The sequence below is a fragment of the Rhinatrema bivittatum genome, chromosome 3 (genome assembly GCF_901001135.1).
Source record: "Rhinatrema bivittatum chromosome 3, aRhiBiv1.1, whole genome shotgun sequence".
Lineage (NCBI taxonomy): Eukaryota > Metazoa > Chordata > Amphibia > Gymnophiona > Rhinatrematidae > Rhinatrema > Rhinatrema bivittatum.
In genome coordinates, this window is record NC_042617.1 from 144824858 (window position 1) to 144847288 (window position 22431).

Consider the following 22431-nt stretch of genomic DNA (forward strand, 5'->3'; position numbering starts at 1 on the left):
TGATTTTAGCAATGTTTACCATGTTAAGTACATTTCCTAAAATCTCTTATTTGTCTTGTCTGTTATAGATTGTAAGCTGTGTAGAAAAGGAACAGTGTCTTATGTGTATCTGTGCAATGCTGCATATAATTTAGCAGTAGGTGGTAATCACAAGAGTCTTAAAACAGCATTTTTCCTTTAACTTGAGTAACAAGCTATTAAATGATTTGGAGTATTCATTCCAAAGGCTGTAACAATGCTCTAAGCTTAATTATAGAAACCTAGGAGGTACCATCAGGAAAGAACCACTTGATGTACACTATCTTCCCATTTGTACCTGCCTACTGTGCTCTCACAGGTCTTACTTCATCTGTAGCCTTCACTTTTCCTCTGTCACTAAGGTCCCTTTGTATTTATCCATCGTGCATGCTTATATTCTGCCACCATTGTGGCTCCTATAACCTCTGTGGAAAGTCTGTTGCATGTGCTGCCACCTTCTCAGTTGAAAAAAAAGGATCGTCTCACATTCCTTTTGAGCTTCCCTTCTTTCAGATTTTATGATGACCCCTTGATCTGGAGTTTTCCATTCTGTGGAAAATGCTTCTTTCTGGTACTTTATTGAAGCTTGCTAGATATTGGAATGTTTGTATCCTATCTCCCCACCTTCAGTCTCTCTATAAGACTATTTTGAGTTAGAACTGGAAGATACATCATATTTAAATTATTAAAATGCTAATTTGTGATGAAGTTGGTCATTCTAATACAAATTTCACCATTTTTGTTTAACAGCCTTATAACCTGTTTGATTAGTTATTGGGTGAGGATGAAGAAACCCAGCCAATTTTATTCTTTTGGGTAAGTAAATAATATGAATCATAGTATAGAAAATTTGTTGCTATTATTGAATTGCTCATGCACAGTTTGTAGGTTGGAATCACCTACCTCATATATAGCTTGATTTATGAGCCACGATAAGGTGATATCACACATTAAACAGTCTGTAAAGTGCAATATTGCCTTATCGTGGAACTATTGTGTGATAATTACAATGTATTCCTTTCCTTATGGAAATAAGCTGCTTTGCATGCATAAAATTGCCTAATGCATGCAAAGCAGCTTATGCACAGGCAATTCAATATAAATAATGTGGCTGACTTCCAAAAAAGTCAGCCCCGTTATTTTCTCGCATTTGAGGGAGGTGTAGATAAACCATTGCAGGGACATCGGGATGCTAATTCGCCTCCTGATGCCCCTGCGATATTAACGGGCCAAACAGTCCAAATATACAACCCTCCCCAAAAAGCAAAGAAATCCCCCCAGGGTCTTATCAGTGAGGGTGGGTCTTCCACCCACCCTCACTGATACCTGTAGCAGGGGCAGTGACCTCCACAAGAAAAAAACATTTTTTTTTAAAGTTTTTTTAAAAATGCATGATAAAAAGTTTTTTAAAATCCCACCGCCTTCCCTAACCCCTCCCCTATGTATATAACACAAACCCCACCCGAGGCCAATCCCCCCCCCTTCAAAGATTTCCCTCAGCATCAACCCACTTTGGCCTCCCTCCTCCCCTGTGCAAATACATTCATATCCCTGGGGTCTAGTGGTCCCCTCAGCCCCTTTACCCACCCCCCAACCTGAAAAAAGGCTGTGTGGTCTGGGGGAAGGGAGCAACCAGACCAACCCTGTACCTCCAAATTTCAGCATTGGGGCTTAGTGGGGACCCGGAGCAACCCCTTGGTCTGGACCTGGTCAGAGCCATATTTCAAAAGGGTGCCGACTGGCTATTTCCCCATTATGTGGTATCCAGTGGGTCATTTCCCCTACTGTGATAGAAAAAAATGACCCATCAGAACCCAGCAACCTGTCTTCAATGGTGGCCAGTCCAGGTCACATGTACCTGGCAGATCTCATAAAATAGATCTGATTCCTGTTACTCACTCCCAAAGATCGCAATAGCTTTCTTTAGTCTGCCTAGCTTTTCCTCCAGGAACATGTTCAAACCTCTTTTAAACCCTGCTATTCTAGTCACCTTGACCACGTCCTTCTCTGCTTGTAACCTTGGGCTGTGTGCTGTCTTTCTCTTCCCTTTTCCCTGGACCTGCTACACTAGAAAAAACATTTAAAAGTACAAATTTATGATGCATAAATTTTACCAAGTTGTCTTCAGCATTTGTATAGGACTTTTTTCATTATCTTGTGGAGGCCTTAAAAGTTTCTGAGAGTTCATTATTCCTTGTGTCTAGAGTTTTCTGTGTCCATGATAACACATTTGTACTACAGAGTAAAGGGAATAAAAGAACTCATCAAAATGATAATTCAGTGAAAGATATTTCTGAGAATACTTTGTCTAGCATGTCAGAAAGTTTTCTGTCATTTATTCTTTGTTAAGGCTACTTTAAATTTTTAAATTTATATTTTCCTTAAATAGGATTTTGTCCTTGGAACCTTTTTCAAACAGATAATTTTCCACCAATAAGCAGGCTGGATTAGCCATTACATTTGGTGACATCACCTGGCGCCATCAAACAGATTTGTGTCTCCAAAGTAGTAGAGCTTTGAACTCTACTGAGCATGTGCAAGAGTTCCTGTGCAGGATTGCCTCATGAGTCTCTTCAGTCATTTTTGTCCGAGCACAGCATGGATGTGTACTCCAGTCTCTCCTCAGTTTTTTTGTTTCCTTCAAGCTTTTCTACTTCAATTTATTTTCCTTTTTAATTTTTTTCATTTGTTCACTGCTTCTGCAGCCCCACAACAGCACTTTTCAGTACAACTTAAAAAAAACAAAAACTTGCCTCCTCAAAATGTCCATTAAAAACCCTCGGTGAACAGTTTCAAAAACTATATTTGTGGAACAGTGATGTCCTCCATGAAACTATGCCAATGCCTCAGGCTGACCAGGGCCTATGAAATGCAGAAACTGCATAAGTCTCTTAGAAGCTGCAGTTGGGCCGCCTCCTGCAGTGCAGCATTGTCTGTCTTGCCAGGAAAAGAGCTGAGCAGGAACTCCTCAAAACTTCCCCTGTCTGTGCACCAGGCCAAAAACTCGGGGTCAAATGTTTGACTGCCCTGCGTCAATGAAGAAGTGAAGATACAGTGACATAAGAACATAAGAAAATGCCATACTGGGTCAGACCAAGGGTTCATCAAGCCCAGCATCCTGTTTCCAACAGTGGCCAATCCAGGCCATAAGAATCTGGCAAGTACCCAAAAACTAAATCTCTTCCATGTTACCATTGCTAATGTCAGTGGCTATTCTCTAAGTGAACTTAATAGCACTCGTCTGTGTTTCTGCTTCATCGATGCATTGGTACTTTTGCATAGCTCTATCAGTGCTTGCTACGTCTGTATAATCAGTGCATTGACAACATCCATACCTGATGCTTTTGCATCATTGATGCATCTGTATTGTCAATGAGCATGGATCCACAGCGCACTTGAAGGTAAAGATGCATCTATATCATCAGTGTACTTTATATTTCTGCAGCAATGGGATGTCTGTAACTTCACTGCTCTCAATGCTTCTGCATCTTCAGTACATCTGCATCCTAGATAACATCGGCATTCTTGATGCAGTTGCACAGTCTGTGCATTTGCAACATTGGCACATTCAGTGCCATTGCTTCATCAGTGCTCTTGATGCTCTCTGCAGCGGTGACTCCCAATTTGAGAGTGCCTCTCCGCATCAGAGAACATCATAGCCTATCTCCTAACATAAGTAGTCCAGATGGGATCTCCTTCATAGAACTCATTATAAGCACCTCAAGAGAAATTTTTGTTCAGGATATGAGCATAGGGCCGTCCCACTAAAAGAGAGCCCTACTTTGGAGAGGAATCTCGTTACACTGATGGGGATCTGTATGTCCAGCAACAGCCAATAGGAAGTGGAGATGATGAGCGGTATACACTAACAGTGACTAAACATGAGTAGAACTGGTATAGCGCTAGAAATTCATGGATCCTTGTGGTGAGTTAATCAAAGAATGAGGACTTAAAGCACGCGTTTCCATCTTTTATTCAGGAATACTTAGAGCGAGGTTTTGGTTCCCCAACACAGACTGTGTTTCGCCACATGGGCTGCATCGGGAGGGACAGAGGCCTGGAGAACACTGTCAGCAGAACCCAAAAGAAATAAATAAATGAACAAAGGAGAATAACCAACATAGGATCTACATAACAGAACAAGACACCATATAGCAGACACTTCTATTTACAAGTGCAAAACATTTTTTTGTACACAACAGAACAAATTAATCTAAAATTTAACTTATAGATGCAATTTTTATGTCCCTTTAATGCATGGATGTATGAGATTGATATAACATAAAAAAAAACATTAAAAAAAAAATATAAAAAACATGTAAATATACATTGTGTGTATCAAAAGAACAAAGGGGGGAGGTGGAAGGGAGAGGGGGAGGGCAAGGAAAAAAGGGACCTAGAAATTTAAAGGGGACAATAGAAAATTTAGGGGGGTGACCGGGGGTGGGGGAAACAGAGGAGAAAAAAGGGGGGAGGGGAGGGAAGGGAAAGGAAGGGGGATGAAGGAGACGGGGAGGGGAGGAGGGGAGAAGGGGAAAAGAGGAAAGAAGGGAAAAGAAAGGGAGGGCAAAGAGGACAGGGAGGGGGAGGGAAAACGTAGAGCATCACAGGTAACATAAAAACCTTATAAGAAGATAAATCAGTAAATCCTAGGTGGGAGGGGGTACTGAAAAAAGGACAAGAATGTGTGAAACAGCTTAATATATACGGAGGCAGTGTCGCAGGAGGGATCATTTGTTTGTGTTTATAACGGGGTAAAGGAATAGAGCCGGAGATTGGGAAGGTGAAGGGGACACAGCTGTACAAAATTAAAACAAAAGGAATACCTGATGTCAATAGAGAGTGACGTGGGAATCAAACTTTAATCCAGTAAAGCTGCCAGCAAAGTCAATATGGCAAAAAAAATGGAGCAGTCAGAAATAGGTGAAGGCCGTAGGGCAGCTAATAACAACAACAACACAAAAAAGGTTACCGGTCAAAGGAAACGCCAAAGGTTGAAAACGGGCGCCTTGCGGAGTGTTGTTCAGAAAAACTGCTGGAAAAGACGGAGAAAATAGTGATTTTAGCAAGAAAATTATCACAATTAAATCAAGCTGAGATGAGGGGGGTCCCGTAAAGGTGGGACCCAAGAAAACGATCTGTATGCCCAAACATATCTGCTTCTCATTCTACGTCTAGGGCATCTTCATGTGAAGGATCAGATGCACTGCAAGATGACAGTTTTTTTTCCCATGAGTCCCCTTTTTTTCTTCCTCCAACATTAGCAAGAGTCCTCTTACTTTCTGTCTTTTTCGGGGTCATGGTCCCCTAATCTTAACTTCTAAGAAGACTCATTTATTTTCCAGAGAGGAGTTATCACCCTTGTCAGTAGACCTCTCCTGCCAGAATTCTGGATGAAGATAGTAATTCGAAAGAGATTTTTTCAAAATGGCAGTGACCTTGTTGATAGTCTAGTTTACTGACCATCTTGGGCCATCATAGTATGGCAGACATCAAATGGCAAACAAAGTCCTCCAGAACTCTTTGTAGAATGTTCATATGGCGACTCAACAGACTCGTATGATCCAATGCTCACACGGCAAAAGTAAGCAGGCTTATATCCCGGTCTCCGATGATATTCTGTTTGAGACTAAGGATACATACATATGTGCTTGAAGCACATGTATATCTATCCATGGATAAAATGTTAAAACAGCTTTATTTGGCCACATTACTCTTCTTTCATCTGGCACAGTGCTTCAGAAATTGTGAATTAATAAGGTATTCTTCCTAGCCAAGAACTAATTTTTATGCTGTTGGTGACAAATTGAAGCTCCTTCTATTTTGCAGTGGAGGGACAGTGTTCAAAATGTATTGCTCATGGAACAACTAACCAGCAAGGCAGGATCACAGAGTGAGAAGAAACGTACATTGGAATTATGGTTGCATTATGCTTCTTCATTGTCTTACGAGGAATTTTGATTGAACTTAAGCATATGAAATTTAATTTAATTTAATTGAACTTAAGCATATGAAAGTGTCTGGGCGTGGATATAGATATGGCAGGCAGATTGGTGGAAGGGTGGGAAGAGAGGATAAGAATGGGAGTAAAACTAGGGGGCTTGGGACATATGTTTTATGTTATCAATATATGGCATGTATTTGCATAGCACGTAAAAGGAACAATTACATGCTGGGCATTGTTGGTGTATTTGTTTTCAATAAACTGATTTAAAAATATATTATATATATATTTTTAAAAAAAACCCTCTTGAGCCAGCAGCGGCTGATCTCTCCTTACCTCCCACTCTCAAAGAATAATGAAAAAGTGAAGTTGGCCCAATGAGGAGGAGGAGGAGAGGCTCCCCTCCCCTAAAGTAGAATTATGTCTTATAGCATTGGCCAATTCCATGGCCCCCACTTAAAAAAAATGCAGTTGTCAAATTCTCTCCCACCCTCAGAAATGTCTAAAAAGCCCAGCGGAAGGAAGAGAGGCTTGTACCTCCTCCCACTGGGCTGACTAGTAAATGCTTATAAACCATTGCTTCCTTCCTCCTCCCACCTGCAATCCCCCTCACATTAGTGACCATGATTGCAGGTGGGTCCCTGGATTTTGGTCTGTTTGGGGCAACTCCACCAATGAACAGTCCATAAAAAAAAAAAAAGAAGCACGTCCTTGGGTCCATATTCAGAATGCTCTTAAGATTCTGGGTCTGCCGGACTCTTGAGACCGCATCCCCTTTTGGTGAATCACTCCAGTCCTGTCACTGGCTCTGCAGGGTTGGTTGCCAAGAGAAATCCCAGGCTGACTCAGACCTTTCTAGGGTAGGGTGTCCTGGAATGGAGTGGTTTCCTGGGTGCCAGATAGGGATGCGCCACTTCTTCTTTGAGGAATGAATTAGTTATCTTCACTGTCACTTCTAACCAAGTGATGGCTTATTGTGGCTCCCAAGTACCTCTAGGAATTGTTCCAGTCCATTCCCTCGGCTACCTGAGAACCTGTCTGCTCCTCTGGATTCTGCCACCGCCAGCATACATTCTTAAGTGACTGGGTCAGAACCCTAGGTTGAACCACTGGGGTGGTGCATGTCAGTCTGAATCTGTGTTGGTATGTTTCTGGGTAGATCCCCTAGCCCCAATAAGAATTCAACTTTGTGTAATCCCTGACATCCTTGGTGCAGACTAAACTGCGACTCTTCCAGCATGCAATTATTCTGGTGTGGGGGAAATACAGTAAATTCAGCTGAGATTTAAAAATTTTGGATATCGTCGGAGAAGGAAATAAAGGGAAGAGACTTTATGGATGAACATTAATATCAAGAAGAAACAGATACAAGTGTAGGCTGTGTCATAGAGCAGAGTGACTTAAAATGACTGGCTGTGACTAGAAGCCTTGCTAGGTAAAGTAATAGTAGAAGGGGGCTTGCATTATCCAGGAACTGAGTGGGAGAAAGCAACAGGTAAATCAGCTTATGGGCTAAGATTTATTTCCAATCAGGAAGGTGGGGGGGAGGGGGGGGCCGGAAAAAAAAGAGGGAACGGAGGCAGGCTGCTCGGCTCGGCGCACGCAGGTTGCACAATTATGCACCCCCCCCCCCCCCCCCCCGCGTGTGCCGACCCTGGATTTTATAACATGCGCGCAGCAGCGGGCGCATGTTATAAAATCAGGCGTAGATTTGTTCGCGCCAGGTTGCGCGAACAAATCTACGCCCGCGCATAACTTTAAAAATCTACCCCTATGAGTATAGTCTACTCACATGTTATGTACATGGCTGCAATATCAATTGACTTATCTGTACTCATCCTCTCTAGAGCTGGCTGCTATAATCGTCCTGTTAAAATTGTGGTTTTACTATGAACCTTGTAGTTATGCTTAGTCACAGGTAACCTGAATGGAGACAACCTATCAACATCTTAAGATTTGAATGTTGTGAGATGGTTATTAAGATCTATTTTAAGTTTGATTTTCATATTTCAGGTTTGAGAGATTTGAGGTGCTAGCGGTATTTGCTTCTACAGTTCTGGCGCAGCTTGGAGCTTTATTTATACTAAAAGAAAGGTAAGATCACCGAAGCATTCTAGCATGAAACATTTTCCACATTCACTTGAATAAAACTCAGTCACCGTAAGAATTGGCGTATTTTAGATTTGAAATGGCATCCGAGCTCCTAAACAGCATTAATTCTAGAACTTGTCAAAGAAGAATGTTCTGCAGACTTCAGTTCAAGTCCTATAACGTACTGTTCTGTAAATGACTGATGGGGATTGCTGTACAAATTTTTATGAATAGGGCTTTGAAAAAATATTTATAAAACTTTTTTTTTTTTTTTAAAGCATTCTCTTTACTGTTTTATTTACTTGCTAATACAGTTTTCGGCATTAAGAGATTGCATTTTTAGGACAAATTGTAAACTGCAGAATACCAATGAGGGTGAACGAATCCATGGGCCTGCAGATATGGGGGTGGGGAGAAGATATCCCTAGCCAGCTGGGACTGCTCTCTTTGCCCCAGAGAGGCCATTCCTGTGCCCATCCTGCCTCTTCTGTGGACTCCTGTTACATCGTCACATGGTTGCCAGTTTTAAAATAGCTCTTGTATTTGTAAAGTATGTGGGCGCCGTTAGCACAAGTACTTTCTTGCTAATCTTCAAAGAGGATTACATGAGTAAGAAATGTATTAATGGGGATTTAATATAACTATCTTCTCAAGGGTTGGATATTATTTATTTGGGTTTAATAGCCCAGGGATGAATAATCAAACTTCCTGCGCTGTTACAAACCCCACTCTTTTTTCATTTCATTTCATTTTCATTTATTAAAATTTATTGATCGCCTACCACAGAGAGGCCTAGGCAATTTACAACATTAACATACATAATGAAACATAAAAATAATAAATACAATACCACACAAATTACATGTATTTCACAGAGACAGAAATAACCAATCTCATGTAAACAAAATAAATAGTCAATCACCCAAAATATGTAACAGAATCCTCACATCTGTAAAGGTATTTATTCTGCTGGCAGCACTCTAGAATATATTGTATGCACGATGGATAAGGTGCTCTTTCAATAACTGTCTGAACTTTTTTGCATCATCCAAAGACCTGAGCTCAAATGGAATAAGATTCCATTGTGTTGGCGCAGCAATGGAAAAAGAGGTCTCACGAGTACTATATAAGTGAGCGTGTTGAACAGAAGGAACTTCTAGCAAATTCAATTGAGAAGAACGTAAACATCTTAATGGTTTGTAAATGCGTAGAAGAGCATTTAGCCAGTAAAAGGAATCTGAAGTTAACAACTTAAAAACAATCATAACTATTTTATAAGTAATGCGTTCAGTTATTGGTAGCCAATTCAGATTATATAGGACTGGAGAAATATGCTCACAACGCTTCGAATGGGATACTAAACGCGCGGCCGAATTAAGCAGTAATTGTAATGAATGTAATGTCATTTTAGGAAGACTGATAAATAATCTAAGTGAGGAAAAATGATCGCACGAATTACATTCAGAAAATCTCGATCAAATAGCAAATGCCTCAACCCTGCAATAAGACGAAGTTTGAAAAACCCACTTTTAATAAGGGATCTAATGTGAGAACGAAAGGACAGTGTGGGATCAAGTAAAACTCCTAAGCTCCTAATGGGTTTATCAATGGTGAATGAGATGTCATCAATGTGAATTGAGTCATTGGAAGGTGTACAATGAGGACGATGGATCAATACGATATTGGTCTTGTTGGTATTCAACATAAGTTTATTTTGTTTTAGCCATCGCTTGATTGAATCTATACACAAGTGCAAGGTATCAGAAGTGATTTGCCATGACTGTTGTACCTTAATGTAAAACTGAATGTCGTCCGCATAGATTTTAAATCCATCAGTAATGATGGACAACAGTTTTGTAATAGGGGCCAAATAAATGTTAAATAACATAGCCGACAAGGCAGAGCCTTGTGGGACCCCAGTTTTTAATGACTTAGAAGATGACGATTGAAAGGTGAATCTGACCGTTTGAGACCGATCTGACAAATAGCTTTTAAACCAAGTAAGAACTGTACCAGATATACCACATTCCTGCAAACGAGACAACAAAATCTGATGATCAATCGAATCAAATGCGGACGTAATATCAAGAGACACAAAAACTGATCACCTCTATCAAGGTTCCTTTTAAGAGAGTCAACGAGTGAAATAAGAAGTAATTCTGTACTGAAACCACGACGAAAGCCGAATTGATGTGGACTCGGAATCTCATTAGTGTCCATAAAGTCAGTCAGTTGTTTAAGAACAATACCTTCAATTACTTTCGCTAATATGGAAAGAGACGAGATAGGCCTATAATTGATCAAATTGCCACTATCTAAATTTGCCTTTTTTTAATAAAGGTTTCACCACTGCCGATTTCAATGCCTTAGGTAATGTACCCACTGACAATGAAGCATTCACAATATGTGTGATAGAAACTTTCAAAAGGACAAAGATTTCTCTGAAAGTAACTGTTGAAATATTTAAAATAGGACAGGTGGTATTATTCAATTGTGAAATTACATTCAGAACTTCTATAGAGGAAACTATTATTTTTATTGTTACCCTCCCCATATCTAGACTCTTGAACCCCCGCCCCCCCATTGACCAACTCCCAGCAGCTCACTCTAACAACTCGCTGCTAGAGACTCGCTGCTCTTGACTTATTGCAGCAGCCACTTCAAAAAAGCAATAGCTGTTACAGATGTCGCTTGCATCTTTTATTTTTTTTTTTCATGAATAATGCACTATGAGCAATGCTAAGCATGCACACACAAAGGATGCATTTGCTATTACTTTATAGATTAAAATATTACTAGTGAAATTAGTCAAAGTGTGTATGAATCATTTAAATACAGTTAAGAAAGATTGTTTACTCATTACATTTGTCTCAACTCTTGACACATTTTATGACAACACAGCCGTTCACTGCTGCATTCAGTAGTCTTTTTCTTCATGAAATCACACAGTGTCCTTGGCTTATATGCATGTTTTACGATCTTTTTTTTTTTTTTAAAGCATTTTCAGATACTTTTTATATGAAAGAATCTTTAAGTTGAATTTGTATTGTATTTTAAATATATGGTTTGTATTTTTTCATATCTTCATTTGTATTCTTTTTTTTTTTTTTATTTTATCTTTATTAATTTTCAGCTAAATTTAAGTAATACAATCTTACTTCCAGAAAAAGTTGGTTTACACATAGAATTATATCATTTAACAAAATGCTGATATTTTAACAAAAAAATCAAATAATTTCAAGAATAACATACACATCTTTTCATTATCCCATATATATCTTAATCTATGTGACCCCACAATAAAGGAAAAAATGAGGTGAGACAAAAGAATATCACTGGGAGAATTATATAAATAGCAAAACAAGTACAAGCTGTGTGTCCAAATCTCATTTAACTAAATGCCTTCGGGTAGTTGTTAAGTACAGAGGGAATAACTATATTCCTAGCATTAACAAAGGATTTTAATTGTTCTGGTATGAAAAAGATGAAGGATTCATCCTTCGATCTGACCATGCACTTGCATGGATATCTTAACTGGAAGGTATAACCTAATTGTGTTACTTGGGATTTTAATTTTAGGAAGTCTCTACGTCTTTCCTGAGTAACTCGTGTAAAGTCAGGATAAATCCTGACTTGTTGAGAAAGAAAACTAATTGAGATATTCTTAAAATATCTCTGCATAATCAGGCTTAAATCAGCCTCATTGAAAAGAGTTATCAACAGGGTTCTACGTTCGAGGACTTCCTCAGTAGAATTTTCCAAAAATTGCGTTAGATTCTCTAAGGCTTCTGGCTGTATTTGATTATCCCTAGAGTTTATTAATACAGGTAGGAAATTCAACTTATTAACTACTGGAATATTTTGTTCTTCAAATTTTAATACTTGCAACATATATCTTTTAAGAGTCATTAAAAAGTCTTGTCCCAAAACCTTAGGAAAATTAAGCATACGTAAGTTTAACCTTCTGTTGTAATTTTCAAGATGTTCTATTCTTCTGTTCATATAATTATAATCCTTTACGATTTTCTCAACACAGTCAGAGTTCTTAACCAATGATAGTTCCAGTTTCTCAAAACGCTGTTTAATTTCGACAGGTTGCCTCTCCACCTTTTCCTCCAGCAATTCCACCTTTTCTTTCAGTTGTTTTAACTCTGTCCCTTGTTGCTTATGGCATTGGCCTAGGCCAACCATTAGGTCCCATAACGCTTCCAGCGTTACCACCTCAGGCCTAGTTGGAATATGAAAGGACTCACCCAGCTCCATTTGGGCAATGTCCTCTCTCACCGTTGCTGTCCCGGCAATTCCAGCAGTCCGCCCCAACGCTTCGTGTCCACCGTCCGGTGTTGAAGTTAGGAACCTCGTCCCATCTCCTTCTCCATTCAGTCCCCCCGAGCGCTGCTGCGAACCGCCTGACTCGGGCAAGTCCTCTCTCTGGCCCCCACCTTCTGGGACGACTCGTCCGACGTCATCTTTCGGCGTCCCAGGCGAGAGAGAGGAGCCAGACAATCCCGGGGCCTGGTGTGGTTGAAGGCAAGGAGGGCTTAAGGTTACTTCCCCAGGTGATTCCCTCGCTCCCTCGATAGGAACCTCAGCGGGGCTATCGCTCTCCTCCTGTTGACTTGGAAGTGACCGGTAAGCCGTTATCAATTTCTGAGTGGAGGGCATGGCGGCTTCGGAGGGGTATAGACGCACCCTGCCCTTCCTTTTTGCAGGCATCTTCAAGAAATTTTCATCAGAATGAGAGCGTTCCTCCGGTCTGCCTCACACAGCGGCCATCTTCATTCATTTGTATTCTTAAAGGTAGATTTTAAAACGAGCGCGTGCACATAGACACAATCATTTTATAACATGCTCGCGTCGGCGTGCTTATGTTATAAAATGTGATATCCACATGCAGATGTGTTCAGAATTTTAACATCCGCACGTGCATGTGCAGATGGCCCACAACCTACGTGCGCAGGGGGGGGGATATTCTAAAGTAAGCGCAGCAACGCGACCGGGCCTTTGCCCAGTTCCCTCCAATTAAGGAGCGGACTGGGAGGGAACTTTTCTGTACCCCTACTTACCCTTCCTCCCTTTTCCCCTCTCCTCCCCGACCCCTAAACTATCCCTAACTATCCCCTATTTTTTTGTTTCAATACTTCTGCTTCGGAGGAGTATTAGTATCTTCCGCGCGCCGGCAGGCTGCTGGCGCACGCTTCACCAGGACAGCATCTAATGGTGCTGTCCTGGCCCGTCCTGCCCCTTTCAGACAGGCCAGCCCTTTGGGTGCACATCGGGGGATACGTGCGTGGCTGGGCCCGTTCTAAAATGCACATGGCGTGCACAAGGGCCAGGCACACGCGAACCCCCCCAAAATTTATGCGCGCAGCCCTTTTAAAATCCGGGCTTTCATCTGGGATTCGAGGTTTCACTGGCCGTTTTGCTCTGCATGTGAATTTTAATGTGGGTGTGTAAGAATTCTTTTTTTTTTTTTTTTTGTGAAATTGTATTGTATAATAGTCTGGCTTGATATTTTAGAGTGATGTTCTTATTTGCTTGTAAAATATTTGTACTTCCAGTTTTTATTGGAGCCAGGACTGGAATCTGATACCATAAGCCTTCATTGTCACATACCCAAGGATTATTTTCCTCTCTTTATATCTGCTCCCAATTTACGTTTAGTCCTATCATTGCAGTGACTGTCCTGGGCTGGGGACCATACATCGGAATTCCTTCCGAAAGCTGGCATTCATGGGCTCTGAGTCCAACTACTAGGTGTCACCCTTAGGCAATGACCATGACTTCCCCCTCCTGCTCCTCCTTTTCCAGGGGCTGTGAATGCTGCCTGCTCTGTATCCTTAGTCCCATTCTACCCAGGGACCTTCCGCAGTGCAGTGCACAACACTTACCAACTGATCCTCCGGGCCGGCCCCACTATACATTGTTAATTGAAATCCACACCTAGAGTTTGCTGTTGTACGGTGTGTGTTTAACAAGTTATAAATAGTATGGGTCAGCCTGATGGCTCAATAGTACGGCCATGCCAAATGTCAGGGTAAAGTTCCCTAGCCTGGCTTCTGTTTTTTGGGCCTTGCTGGGGATGTTGCAGAGGCAGTGTTCACAGCCCTAGTGGGAGTCTTAGAAATTGCGAAATGGTGACACTCGTCGGTTAGACTTGGGACTGCATGTGTAACAGGATCTGGAGAGAGGCACGGTCTGTGGCTTCTGATGGAGAAGTTATCACTGCAATGGCTATATGTAAAAGGAGGAGAGGGAATGGAGATTACAGATGGGGTGAAAATTCCCTGACATTATGAATAAAGACTTAAGGCACTGCTGTTCCAGTAGGGGCCACTTCCAAATGAGCTAGAAGTTCACAAGAGCCAGGTGGAAACTCTGGAGGGCCTGCCCACCCTAAAAAAAAAAATCAAAAATTTCCTAGCGTGTAGCAGATGGACTCAGGACCAATGGGTATAGTGTACTCCTAATAGCTGTTGGAGACGGATCAGATTTCAATCTGATGTCAGCCCTAGTACATATACCCCTGCAGGAAGTGCAGCTCTTCAGTATTTTCCGTCTCCATAGCAGTTAGGGACTCTATGCACGCTCGCATAGTGTTAGAGTAATTTTACCAAAGAAAACCAAATTAAGAAGAAATCTTACCTCTACAGATGAGCCCCGCTCTCCTGCGGTGACACCCATTGGGTCCCTCCCTCAGTTGAGAATTCCCGAGGTGATTTCCGCGATCCCTCTGAGGTAAGCCTCGGTCCGGCGGCTGACCCTCAGCGAGGACCTAGCCCCCAACATCGGGTGAGGCTGAGAGGCAGCGGGTACAACCTCTAGCGCGGCGGTGAAGGTATTTTCCCTCTCCCCCCCCCCCCCCCCCCCCCCCCCCCGCAGCTGGAGACCTCCCGGAACGAGACCAGGAAGTGCCAAGACAAGGTAAGGTAGAAATCTATTTAAAAGTCTCCAGTCTCTGAAGCTCGAGTTGCCGCACAGGTCGCCAGCCGGGACCAGTGCCACCGGGTTGATCTGCCCTAACAGGGCTAGACCCCGGTCAGATCCGAGGGTCCTCCCACGTAGATACCCTCTGCGGTGGTCGCCATATTGTCCGCGTGGTCGCCGTCACCATTTTGCTCTGTCCGCTGTTCCGATCCGTGCGCACAGAGGCGAGCTGTGCGCACAATTACCTCATGCTTGTGAAATACAGCTGTGCGCGTGGGTTTGATGGGCGCTCAGGGAGATGTGCGCACTGTTGTGCGTACAGGTCAAAGTTATGCACCCGGCACAGTAAGCGCGTGGCTATGTGCGTCGCTTGTGTGCACGGTACTTGGGTGCGTGACTGCGCACAAGGTAATTGCGCGCACAAGCGACGCACGTAGCCATGCGCTTACTGTGCCGGGCGCATAACTTCGACCTGTACGCACAACAGCGCGCACATCTCCCTGAACGCGCACCAAACCCACGCGCACAACTTCGACGCACCGGAGCACACAACTGTATTTCATGCGCATGAGCCATGGCACCACCGGAAAAGAAACTCAAGGCTCAGGGCCTTTGCCCAGCATGCCACATTAGAGCTGCACAGCATGACGAGGCCACGGCCCTGTGTATACAGTGCGAAGAGGCCCTAGGGGATCCAACTCATGGCCCTCCCCAGCCGGTAATGGGTTCCGGCCTCTCCAACAGTACGCCGGACCTAGCATTGCACAGCGGGACCCCCACTTAAACGGGTCTCCCCAGGGACATGGCGCCCCTTAGTCTAGACCCAGCATCTATCTTCTGGGTGGAATTCTTCAAAGGTTTGCATACCTTTGTCCACATGCAACCAGGGCCTCCTGTAATACGACCACAAGCTCCACCAGAGGGCCTCAACATTCTGGGACCCTTTATGCCCAGGGAAGCGATCCCACCGCCCATAAGTCCCACCTTCGGGGACATGGACAACTCGGATGAGGTTTCAGAACCCCTGGAGGAAGGGGAACTCCCTCCGGGTTCAGAGCCCCACGGAACCATGAGACGCTTCTTCACCAAGGACGAGCTTCCAGAGCTGGTCACACACAGCTTAAAAGAGCTTGCTATCCCGAGCACAAGTGCCTCAGGGGAACCTAAGACAAACCCTCTACTAGAGGGACTCCGTCAGACCTCCCGTCATTTCCCACTATTACAAGCCATCCAGCAACTAATTGACTTCGAATGGGATGCCCCGGAAACTACGTTCAAAGGGGGGGCGGGCTCTGGCAGCCATGGACCCTCTGGACTCAACCGTCAAAGATCTCCTGGCATGTCCGAAAGTGGATGCCATGGTCTGCGTGGTCTCGAAGCGCACTACTATCCCGGTGGAGGGAGGAGCAGCACTCAAGGATACTCAAGACAGACGTCTGGAATCTGTCCTCAAACAGTCCTTTGATGTCTCCGGTATGTCTTTACAGATCGCAGCCTGCTGTGCCGTGGTGACATGCGCCTGCTTATCACAGACCAGGAACAACACTCCTGGGGAGGCCCTGGAACCAGCAGTATCATTCCTCGCGGACGCTGCTTCTGATCTGGTGCGCACCGCAGGTAGATGAGGGTCATCCTCCGTGGCAGCCAGAAGACAACTCTGGCTCCGAAACTGGTCAGCCGACGCATCCTCCAAAACGAGACTCAAAAGGATGCCTTTCAAGGGAACACTCCTGTTCGGAAGAGAACTAGAGAAACTAGCCAACAAATGGGGCGAGTCCCCACTTCCACGGCTACCAGAGGACAGGAATAAGAGAAACCAGCGGTCCTTCCCCCGAACCTCCGGGGCAGAGGATCACAGCGCTTCAACCCATATAGGAGCACATATCAAACGGCCCGCCCCGCAGGCTGAAGCCAGTCCTTTCTGAACAAGCACAACAAAAGGGGAGCCAGCTCGGGCCCAGGTCCCAGCCGCACCCCACAATGAAAATTAGCCGACCCGTCCAAAGGAAGAAGCCATAGGGGGCAGACTTGCCCTATTCTACCAAAGATGGGTCGAGAGAACTTCGGTCAAGTGGGTCCTATTCATCATTCGAGAGGGATATTACCTGGATCTCCAACACCTCCCTCCGGACAAGTCCTATGGAATCCCCCTGCCACAACCTTTCCAAGAGGATGGCAGTGGAAGCTTCACTGACCAGATTGCTAGCCTTAGAGGCTATAACACTGGTGCCTCCACAACAAATAAATACTGGACATTTTTCCATTTATTTTTTTTATCATCCCCAAGAAAGAAGGAACGTTCAGACCCATCCTGGACCTCAAGGCGGTCAACCATCACCTGAAGATTCCTCGCTTCCGCATGGAAACCTTATGCTCGGTAATAAGGGTGATACAACCAGGAGAGTTCCTTACATCCCTGGATCTGTCGGAACCCTACCTACACATTCCGATCCATCAAGAGCATCAGCGTTTTCTATGCTTATCGATCCTGGGCCGTCACTACCAGTTCTGGGCACTACCATTCGAGTTAGCCACTGCACCCCGGTCGTTCACCAAGATCATAGTGGTGGTGGCAGCAACACTGAGGAAGGAAGGAATCCGCGTGCAACCTTATCTAGACGATTGGCTGATCAGGGTGAAATCCCCAGGGGAAAGCCACCAGGCAACCAACAGGGTCAAAACTCTACTGGAGAGCCTCGGGTGGGTGATCAACACAACAAGAGCTGCCTGCAGCCCTCCCAATCTCTAGAATACTTGGGAGTCCGGTTCGACACCAAACAAGACAAGGTCATCCTGACACCGACAAGGAGATCAAAACTGATGACCCAGTTATGAACCCTGTTGAGCGAACTTCTCCCCACAGCATGGGACTACCTACAAGTCCTCGGTCTCATGGCATCCACACTGGAAGTAGTGCCATGGGCACGAGCTCACATGAGACCCCTACAACGTTCACTACTATCACGATGGAATCCACTATCCCAGAACTACACCGTACGTCTTCAGTTCCGGACAGAGTTCGGGCCCAACCAACCTGGATCCTGCTCACCACGGATGCCAGCCTATGAGGATGGGGAGCACAATACCAGGGGCTAACTGCCCAAGGGCAATGGAACAAAGAAGAGGCGGGATAGAACATCAATCGCCTAGAAGCCCGGGCAGTCAGACTAGCCTGCCTACGGTCACAGACTCCGAGACAAAGCGGTCAGAGTAATGTTGGACAACGCCACAACAGTGGCCACCATCAACCGACAGGGAGGAACCAGAAGCCAACAGGTGTCTCTGGAAATAGATCCCCTAATGTCATGGGCGGAAGCGAATCTTCAAGAAATCTCAGCCATCCACATCGCCGGGAAAGACAATGTCACTGCGGATTACCTCAGCAGAGAAAGTCTAGACCCAGGAGAATGGAGGCTGTCGACCACAGCATTCCAATTGATAGTAAACCATTGGGGAACATCAACCATGGACCTCCTGGCAAACCGGTCCAACGCCCAAGTGCCAAGTTTCTTCAGCCGCAGTCAGGAACCCCAGTCCCAGGGAATTGATACCCTGGTACAGACCTGGCCACAGGAGACTCTGTTATACGCCTTCCCGCCGTGGCCCCTATTGGGCGCAATCATCCACAAGATAGAACACCACAGGGGACCAGTACTTCTAGTGGCCCCGGACTCGCCAAGAAGACCGTGGTATGCAGCCATGCGCAGACTGCTAACAGGGAGCACCCTCCCGCTACCTCCACACAGAGACCTGCTCCAACAGGGACCGATTCTCCATGAGGATCTAGCTTGATTCTTGAGAGGACTTGCCTGTGGAGGATCGGATACTCAGGGGCAGTAATTGACACCCTACTCCAAGCACGCAAGTTCTCCACATCCCTAACATACATAAGGATTTGGAGAGTATTCGAAGCCTGGTGCCAGGACCGCGACAACATACCACGCTCAGACAAAATTCCTGCGATTTTGGAATTCCAGCAGAATGGCCTCAGAAGGGATTGTCTCTCAACTCCATCAAGGTACAGGTGGCCGCATTGTCATGCTATGGAACCAAGAGCGAGAGCAGCAGCATAGCCTCTCACCCAGATGTCTCACGCTTTCTGAAAGGAGTCAAGCACATCCGACCACCCCTAAAGTGGCTGGTGCCTCTTTGGAACCTCAACCTGGTCCTAGATTTCCTAGCAGGAACCACCTTCAGACCTCTCCGCGGCCTGTCTCTCCGACTATTAACATTGAAGACAGCCTTCCTGCTGGCAGTCTGTTTGGCCCATCGTATATCCGAGCTACAAGCACTGTCCTGCCGGGAGTCATTCCTCAGACTCACCCCAGGAACTATCCAGTTACCCATAGTTCCGTCGTTCCTCCCCAAAGTGGTGTCTCACTTCCATCTCAACCAAACCATCTCACTACCATCCCCAGATGAACATAAGAATTCAGAAGAGGCTCGAAGTCTACGCCATCTCAACGTCGGCAGACTCCTAATCCGATACCTGGAAAGGTTGGAATCCGTATGAAAGACGGACCATCTATTTGTCCTTCACAGGGGGAAGAAGCAAGGGGAAGCGGCCTCACGAGCAACCATAGCCTGCTGGATCAAAGAAGTCATCAAGGTGGCCTACGTAGAAGCAGGCAAGCCATCGCCTTTACAAGTTAAGGCCCATTCTACTAGAACCCAGGCAGGGTCCTGGGCGGAAACCAAGATGCTGTCACCCGCCGAGATCTGCAGGGCGGCGACATGGTCCTCCATCCACACCTTCTCTAGGTTTTACCGCCTGGATGTTCAGGCTCAGGAGGAAACAGCATTTGCAAGGGCAGTACTAAGTGGATCACGGGCAGCCTCCCACCCGGTTCGGGAGTAGCTTTTATACATCCCATTGGTCCTGAGTCCATCTGCTACACGCTAGGAAATGGAGAAATTACTTACCTGATAATTTCGTTTTCCTTAGTGTAGACAGATGGACTCAGCATCCCACCCATGGCTGCCGTTACTCATGGAATTCTCGGGGGATTAACGGGTAAGCCATGCTTTCCTTCAGCTAGGACACCCATGCTACCGGGTGTCGACGTTTCTCGGTTGAGGGCACTGGTGGTCTCCAGTTATAACCAATTCAACCGGTTCAAATTTATTGTTAGCAGAGTTATAAAGTTAATCACGTTATCCAAGTTATAAAGTTAATCAAGTTATTCAAATTATTCAGTCATACATATATCCACAATGCTTTTCGAGGAGAATACTGAAGAGCTGCACCTCCTGCAGGGGTATATGTACTAGGGCTGACATCAGATTGAAATCTGATCCGTCTCCAACTGCTATCAGGAGTACGCTATACCCATTGGTCCTGAGTCCATCTGTCTACACTAAGGAAAATGAAATTATCAGATAAGTAATTTCTCCACTAAAAGGCTCATTCAGTTCCACACCCTTAACAGTAGATAATCATTTCCATTCTTAATTAAAATTTTCAAAAGAATCTCTGAAAATTAAATATTGGTGGTATTCAATGAATTTCCATGTTATTAACAAATGAATATACAATAATTTTAAAAAATAAATATCACCTTATACAGTCTCTTAAATAGATCTTCAGTTTAATGTGTGTGCTATTTTTGATTCACATATGTGGGATTGTATTTCAGTGAACATGTCTAACATCTATACATTTGTGATTTTTTTTTTTTTGTGTTGTTTTTTTTTTGTAGTGTAGAAAGATTTTTGGAGCAGCCTGAGATACACACGTAAGTAAAAGTTGGTGGTATTGCACAAAACAGCAGTAGGATCTGGGGATGATGATATCTTATGGTTTTAAGGTGGCTAAACAGATGGATAAGGCAACAACAAAAGCCAGAAAGATGATTTGGTGTATAGGGAGGGGAATGATCAACAGAGAAAAGGAGGTGATATTGCTGCTGTATAACTGGATAGAGTCAGTCTGAGAGTGGCTACTAAAATGGATTTAAACAGGGGTAGGCAACTCTAGTTCTGGAATACCACAAGCAGATCTGGTGTTGAGGATATCCACAACAAATATATATGATGTATATATTGCTTACAGTCAGAAGGAGAGAGGGAGACAGAGACAGAACCAAATGGGTAGCCAGAGGGAACTAGGACCCCAAAACAGAAATATCTATCGCTTTTGTTTACGGCTTAAAATGTGCTGTTGGGGAATAAATGCTGTAAGATCCTAGGAAATTGGGCTGGCATAGACCTGGCTTGTAACATACCGTTCTGGGAGGATCTTGGAGTTTCTGGAGAGAACACTGGAAAATTTGAATGTTGATATGTGGAATAAAGCTGTTGTGACTGTAAATAGCCGGCTTGGAGAAGTCCATTCTAGGAAATTGTTAGCAGACCGTGCATGGCCCAGTTGGTAGTCTGTGACAATACGTGACTGCTATGGTAGCTCTCATGGTCTGGGTTATTCCATGTGGAACATCCAAGAAAGGACATTTTCCTACCTGCTCATGTGGTTTCTTGGATTTCCACCAGAATAGACCAGACAACCCATCCAGGGAAGGGAAGAAGTTTGGACTAGTTATAAACATAAATTTAATTCTCCATCGACAAGAAGGGCTGAATTAGCAATGACATGATGATGATGACGACATCATTTGATGGTGCTTTTCCTCTAAGCATGTGTGTAAACTCCTGCGCAGGTGTTGGCTTGTGAGGCTCCTCAGTTTTGTGGGTTTTTTGGGGTTTCTTTGCTCGAGCTTCAGCATGGACGTATATCCTATCTCTCTGGAAAATGTTTCCTATTAATCCTATCTTTCAGACATTTTTTTTTCACTACCTCAGCAATCCCCTAAAGAACATTGTTCAGTGCTTCATTAAAAAAAAAGAAAAAAATGTCTTCACAGAATGTTTGGATCCGAGAAACCCACAGTGAGTGGTTTCAAAGACTGTATTTGCAGTAGAAAGATGTCCATTACTGATGGACAGGACCAAACCAGGCACATGGGTAACTTTATGGCTGCATAACTCTATGATCACAAAAGACCAGGGCCTGAAAAATGAAGGAACTGCATAAGACTCTGAAGAATCACAGTTCTCTCCTCCTGGAGCAGGACCTCTTAATGCTCCCCAGGTGTAAAGTTGATCAGGAGCTCTTCTAAGAGTTCTCCTCCCATCGATGGAACAGGAAAAGTCCTTGGGGGTCAAGCAAACCTAAAACTAAGAAAAAGAAGTGCTTTGCAGAGCCAAAGGTGCCATCGGCATTGTAAAAGCATGGATCAGCGCCTCAATGCAGCTGATACGCCTTCCTCCTGCACCGTCAATGCGTAAGGCTTTGTCAAAGCATCAGCATCCTCAACGCACTGAGCCCCAGAGCATACAGTGCTTCAAGCCTCAAATGCCAGTAATGCTCTGAGCGTCGCAACTGACTGCTCCATCATTAACGCACCAGGCCATGATGCTACTGACTCGGCTGTTTTCTACTTTACCAGTAACTG

The 22431-nt window shown here is 44.3% G+C and overlaps 1 protein-coding gene across 1 annotated transcript in view; it reads left to right on the plus strand.

The window, feature by feature from the left end:
* Positions 1 to 22431, plus strand: part of SLC30A6 (solute carrier family 30 member 6) — a 94880-nt gene that overhangs the window by 32277 nt on the left and 40172 nt on the right. Inside the window, exons 5-7 of the mRNA XM_029593780.1 lie at positions 769 to 834; positions 7976 to 8056; positions 20680 to 20715. Coding sequence (XP_029449640.1) covers positions 769 to 834; positions 7976 to 8056; positions 20680 to 20715 — 183 coding nt within the window. The remainder of the gene's footprint in view (positions 1 to 768; positions 835 to 7975; positions 8057 to 20679; positions 20716 to 22431) is intronic.